Below are 6623 nucleotides of genomic sequence, written 5' to 3'. Positions count from 1 at the left end.
TGTATTTCTGAGTAAAGCACAGTGTTTTTTTTTTTTTTTTTTTTGCCAGAGGAAAAGCTGGTTGTTATTTCAAATCTGCCCTTGCTTATGTCCCATGCCCTGCATGTTTTGACACACCAAATGGCCATTTCTGCCCCTCTTTCATTCTCAGAAGACGAGCCAACTAATGGATAAACTGGACCTTCAGAGCTATAAGAGGCACACAGGTGTTGTCATCAGACTTTAGCTCTGACATTTGTCATTCTAATGGCTGAAAGCTATCCTTCTGGTTAAGATACAAATTAGGTGTCTGGAATGGAGTAGGACACCCTTTAAAGACCCTGCTTGAGAAACACCAAGTATTATTTGTTAGTGTTAACCAATCTCTTTGGCAGATAGAGGTTGTCATTATCATGACCAAAGTTATTTAAAGTGTCAACACACTGGCCAGGATATATAAACTAAGTGTCTCAGCACCCAAGGTTTGTTATTGAGTTCTTCCCTGTCGTGAGCCTGGCTATCTTCCTCATACAAAACAGTAGACAACTCCTGTGATGGATATCACTGATTAGATGGCCATATAAAGCTAATGTTGTGGTGTACGCTCAGTGTCAAGGATACCGCTTGTTACTGGAGCTTTGTGACTTTCAGAGAGTGCCGTTTTTGAAACAAGAGTGAATGATTGGATTTGAAAACATAACATTTACTGGAGTCAAAAACAATTTTGACAGAATGGAACTTTCAAATTTTAAAGGTAGGATAAGAGAGTTTATGAATGCGTGATTGCAGTGGAGGACACTGCCATCTGCTGTCGACACTTCTTCAACATTTTGTTTTACACTACTTTTAAAATTAAGACACACGTAAATATGTTTTTGTTCAGGCGCCGCTTTTACACGGTTAAATAATACTGAGGTATAGGCTACTGTAGAATTATACATTTAGTAAGCAAAATATACAATTTATGAACATTTGTAGGCTATTTATTACTTTATCTTTTATATATTGTTCATATTCTATGTATTCTATAAATTTTTATTTCATAGTTGTTGTTTTTTTTTAAAGAAATGTCTAAATAGTTATAATACTAATAATACGTTTGATCAGGATGGAAAGATAAAATCTTCGGCGCGAATCTGCTGCTGAGAAATAACATGGTGCTACTGTGCTCCATCATATCCACGTGGGTTAAGAACCGTACATGTGAGGTTGTGAGGTGTACATACAAATTCCTGTTTAGGTTTTTTCTCCCTCAATCAATCGCAATTGGATTTGTTTTCAGATATTTACAGCCATGTCTTCTTTTCGAAAAGCCTTGAAATCTAAGCAACGAGACCACAAAGAGCGATCACAGGTAGGCTCAGTTTAAACATAAGTTAGGCCTACTAACTCGCGTGCTGCCTTGCTAAATAGCGTTTTCAGCAATTTGCTGAAACAATGTTTCAACAGTGTTTCAATTGCATTTATTCTGACAGATAAATTAATGTACGGAAGTAATTGTAGTGGCAAAAGAATGGGGCTAAGCGGGGTTTTCTGAAATCCGACGGCCGCTTTAGCTTATGTATCATTTCCCAGCAGTGAATGAGAAGAAGGTTTAGCTTTCCATATCTTATTTTGTTTATTTTTGTTTGTACATCATAACGTATTTTGACTTTTCTCCCATCTCAGCTCGGTTTCAGGAAACGTTTTGGACTGTTAGAGAAGAAGAAGGACTACAAACTTCGTGCAGAGTAAGAAATCACAAAATGTATCTTTTTATTATTATTGTTGTTGGATATTTTATGTTTTTTGGTTAATGCATTTACTTAGACGCTCTCTCATTAGAGATGTTATTGCCTTCTCTTTGAAATGTTTAGTGATGTTACACAAGCAGCAATTTGCCATTCTTTCAAATAAATCGTTATTAATTAAATGATTAAATCTCAAAGGGAAAAAAATTTTAATGTTTATTTTTTTCCTTCAAAACAAGAATATAAAGTAAGTAGTAAATGTGAGGTATTTTAGTTAAGATAGTAGTATGTACTTGGTACAATGTGAAAACAGCGAGCTTAGATATAATAACTTTAGATGTAATAAATGTAAATAAAAAACAAGGATATTACGTAGGACTTTGTACTTCATATTTGTTTGTAATTTGAATATAGTTGAAATAGTGCACTTTATGATTTCAGTACAGTTTACAAACCGCTGTGTCCAACCTGTTATTTGTAATGCAGTGACTACCAACGGAAACAGAAGACCCTCATGGCCTTGCGCAAGAAGGCCATGGATAAGAACCCTGATGAATTTCATTTTAAAATGATACACAACCAATTAAAGGTTTGTCACCTCTTAGTACTACTGCTGCATTCAACTATCATAAACTGCATTCAACTATCATAAACTGCATTGAGAGCACGCCTACAGTAGTTTTTTTATGGCTATGAGGTTTTGTAACCTCTGCTCATTCTGCTACTGTTCAGGATGGAGTTCACATGATCAAACCAAAAGTGGAAACGATGACAGAGGAGCAGAAGAAAGTGATGAGGACCCAGGACATCAGATATGTGGAAATGAAGCGAGTGTCGGAGATGAAGGTAGGACTGGTTCTTCCTTTTTATCTGTGTATTTGTGACTTTATCCCTTTAAAGTTGAGAATAATGGCTTAAATGTTTCTGTTTTTCAGAAAATCGAAAGGATGAAATCAGAGCTCCACCTTCTTAATGTTGATGAGGAAAAGAAAAATAAACATGTTTTTTATGTGGACTCAAAAAAAGAAGGTAATATTGTATAGTTGCACCTATTGCATAGTGTAAGAAATTCAATTTTACGTTTTAAACCTGGCTTATAATAAGCTAGTATCATATTCATGTATTTATACACTTTATGCTGCCTACATTGCTATGCCAGTAAAATAATCATTATTAACGTATGTTGTATATTGTATATATATTTAAATGTGGTTGATACAAAGCATATGCCTCTAGTTTCTTAACTTTAGCTTTAGGTGAAGTTAATACTGTATGTTTGTTAATGTACATTGTCATAATGGTTTAAGATCAAACGATACTTGGTGGACCACCAGCAGTATTGCTGCAGACTGCTTGTTGAACTAGACATTATTTATTTTATATTTTTTTCATTTTTATATTTTCAAATCTGTTACATTTTCATGCTAGTGGAGGACTTTGACCTGGCCACCCACCTCAACACAGTCCCTGAACTGGTGGGACGAGCATATAACAGACCTACAATAGAGACCCTGGAAAAGAAAAGCATTGTGGGAACAGTGGAGCCTCAGAGTATAAAAGTAATGTAGTCACTGCATAGCATGCTATGTACATAACCTAAGTATTTTAGTGTGTACAGTGCACTTGTTAATCATTTCTTCATTCATTAACCTATTGCTAATAATAATAAGAGTATGAATTTTTTTGAATTGTAATAAATAGTAATAATTGTATAAATAGTAGTTATTGTAATTACTTAGTTATTAATTATGTTGAATAATGTGTATATATGTAATAAATTTTAACCCATGAAAATGCAGATCCTGTTGTAAATAATGGTGAAAAATCAGTTTTTAACACTAACTTCTTTGCATTTATTGTCCTCCTCCTTATGTTTGTCTTTTTCTAACATGTTTATTCCCCCTTTCTCAGAAACTTGCAAAGCAGAGAGAACTTCAATATCTGAGGCTTTCACAGCGTATTGACAGAGAAAATAGCATGTTTGTCATTAGTCAAAAGATCCAGACTAGAAAAGATCTACAAGTAAGTGCATTCATCTACATTTCACTTAAACCCCTTCAACATGGGCACTTGTAGTACTGATTAGAATCATTTCAGTTTGCTAATGCATGGATTTACTATTGATCTAATGTTTAAGAAACGTGTTATCTTGTCTTACGATGAAGTATTGGTTGTGCTTTCAGAATGCATTTGTTTTCATCATTGTGTGACATCTGGGTTGTGCTTTTATCTCTGACAGGATAAGGTTAAGAAAGTGAAAGTCTGTGAGGAGACCAGAAGTGCTCCAGCCGTCTATAGATTTGAGGCCAAGAGGAAAAGATGACATCTTTGAATCGGCACACTGAGGAAACTCACTTTGTCTTGTGGCCACCAATCAGCCGTTTAATCTATGAAGTGGACTGAATCTATGGATTTGTCTTTCACTTCTATAACGTAGTCTGTGAGGCCATGCTGGCAATCTTGCACACTATAAGGCAAGGAGTTTGTACATATTTATTGCAAAATCATTTGTTGCTTTAAAATAAATTTTTGTCTTTAATATTTTGTAGTTCTTTGGTTTTAACAGTAGATGGCACTAGCACATCTCATCTGATCTCATCAAATCTGCAACCATGTTACAAAATGAGCAACTTGTCTGTCTCTTGATGTAGGCATCACTTTTTAAAATGAAACTAATTATGCCTTCAAAATTCAGTTGCAACTCTCAAATTATTGGGTTACTTAGTGTTTGTATTACATGGTCTATTACCATAATTTAGAAATACTGTTAATAAAATGAACAAACAAAAATATGAAAGTAGATTTTGTGTAATAAAAAAAAAAATATATAATTAAAAATATATAAAATGAAAAAAATAAAATAAAAGAAAGTCTTATTAGTAAAGTCAAACAGCATATGTTTTTTTTTTGTTTTTGTATTTACATTTATTATAATCTTTACATTAAGACTTGGTAATAGTCCCAGTGGTTTTCAGTAAATATTACAACAGTCATTTTTTGTTCTTTATTGCTTATTCATTTGGATACATAATGTTTTTAAGAGTTAAAGCAGAAGTTCATTTTCTCAGAACTTTAAATGGCCCACTTTTAAACACTTTGTACCATTCTCATTCCTGCTTGTGTAATTGTTCATGTGAAAGGTTGTGTGCTTTCTGCACAGACTGAGCTTTTTGTGTCATCTCTGCGTGGCTTGATTGATCATGAAGGTGGCAGCGGCTTCATAAACAGGCCCCATCCATTACTTTCTCCTGGGAAAGAGAGGAGGGGTGAATTGGGAACAGGGAAATGTCACTGTGTTTGGGAGGAGCAGGCCAGGAGTCTGTCTGTGCCAACACTGACCACAGGAAAAGCTGGTTGTAGTGAATGCTGTGTGCATACTGTTTCTGTACTGTAATACACTCAACATTTTAAATATTTACATATTATAATTTATAATTTTTTTTTAAAGGATTTACAAGTACATGTTCACAGTGACATGATGAACATGCATGTCTAAGCCTGGTGATATTTACAAAGCAGCTCCGTGTGACATATCAATATTGACCTTCTGTATTTGCACAATCCTCAGCCAAAAGAAGTGACAGGCAGAGTGTGCGCGTGTTTGTGCGTCATGTGCTAGTGCATTCGTCACTGCGACCACCTCGGTTTGGAGTGGAGGGTCACGCAGCCGTGTGCGCAGTTCCGCTCTGCTTCCGTCTGTCGTTACACAGAAGGCCACTGTTCTTACTGAAGCCTGTCTTTCATTCAGATCAGCTTTTGCACAGGGGTCATGGCTGCAGGTCTGCCAGTGCGGTGTTGGTAGTGACCCCTAGATTTGAAAGATATTGGTCAAAATCCTCCACATTGTCCCATAATGGTATTAAGGAGATGTAAAAGAGGCCTCCTGTGGCACTTATAGAGCTCTCGAGTAATTTGTTAAAGGTTGAGTTGACAATAGTTTTGAATAGGCTCATTTGATGGAATGCCATTGGAAGTCTACACTGACCCTCAGTGCTTTTGCTAATTTTTTTGCTGGTTTGTTCATTCTGTTGTTGTAAATACAACTGTGCTGATGTGTTAAGTGCGATGAGGGACTACAGATCACCATTGTTGTTTTGGATAAATAGATGTGAAGATCTTTCGAACAAATTTCGAAGGCATGCAAAGAAAAAAAAAAAGGCTTTTAAAAGGTACACTCAGTTATTTTTACCTCAATTAAAAAGTTTTACACAAAGACATGAAAAATTATTTTGGAATATTTAAACTTTTGTACACTTGCATAACATGAAGTTGCCTCCAAAAAGTTTTATTTTACAAGGAGTGTGGAGGCAGCCATTTTGAGATCACATGATCGGCTGTATACTATACATTTGACATATTTAGAGCTAGCTAGTGTGTGGTTTAAGACCTTTAAAGTAATTGTTAATTGTTGTTTGGCAGTTTTTGCTTCTGTAATGTAACATTCAAACAAGATGTTATGCAGGGTGGTACTTTCAGTTAGAGCTGATTGAGTTATGAAGTGTGAGCATTGCTCACTAAATCAAATAACCAAATGTGATCTAAAACAACAAAACAAGTAGTTTTAGAGGAAGAGCAAACTTTTCATTAAAGTCACAATGTAACAGAGGTAGCGATGAGTCAGCTCTTCCATATTATGATGATGAACATCCAAGTGAAACGAATTAGCGAAAAAGAAAATATATGTTGGGGATTTGGTTCTCTCAATCTGTAGTTGATTGGATGGAGGCAGATTTGGCGGAATTTGGCTTGCATTTGATTGTATGAAAGGGGCGGGGGTTTAAGCAGACTAAATGTTTGGAGATGTTTGGCATACTTCATCAAAGAGAAGTTTCACCCTGAAGATGGAGTTAAAACATATTATGAGGTCAATAATAAAAAAAAAAAACCTATGCATGGATGAATTCACAACACGAT

At 35.3% G+C, this 6623-nt stretch overlaps 1 protein-coding gene across 3 annotated transcripts; it reads left to right on the top strand.

Annotated features, from left to right (window-relative positions):
• Positions 1-1107: 1107 nt before the first annotated feature.
• Positions 1108-4223, top strand: LOC107704873 (UTP11 small subunit processome component). Of its 3 annotated transcripts, none has more exons than XM_016507892.1 (9): positions 1108-1182; positions 1262-1333; positions 1648-1709; positions 2196-2298; positions 2442-2555; positions 2645-2738; positions 3138-3268; positions 3621-3731; positions 3949-4223. In XM_016507892.1, exons 2-9 carry the CDS (start codon positions 1274-1276, stop codon positions 4030-4032), a joined length of 759 nt encoding a protein of 252 aa, XP_016363378.1. In that variant the 5' UTR covers positions 1108-1182; positions 1262-1273; the 3' UTR covers positions 4033-4223. The 3 variants fall into 3 exon arrangements, with proteins under 3 accessions (XP_016363378.1, XP_016363379.1, XP_016363377.1); XM_016507893.1 differs by having other exon boundaries at positions 1144-1162; XM_016507891.1 differs by having other exon boundaries at positions 1169-1333.
• Positions 4224-6623: the final 2400 nt, after the last annotated feature.

This window comes from Sinocyclocheilus anshuiensis, unplaced genomic scaffold, assembly GCF_001515605.1.
Source record: "Sinocyclocheilus anshuiensis isolate Anshui unplaced genomic scaffold, SAMN03320099.WGS_v1.1 scaffold702, whole genome shotgun sequence".
Classification (NCBI taxonomy): domain Eukaryota; kingdom Metazoa; phylum Chordata; class Actinopteri; order Cypriniformes; family Cyprinidae; genus Sinocyclocheilus; species Sinocyclocheilus anshuiensis.
The sequence above is the reverse complement of the archived record's forward strand: the minus strand, read 5'-3'. Positions and strand labels throughout refer to the sequence as shown.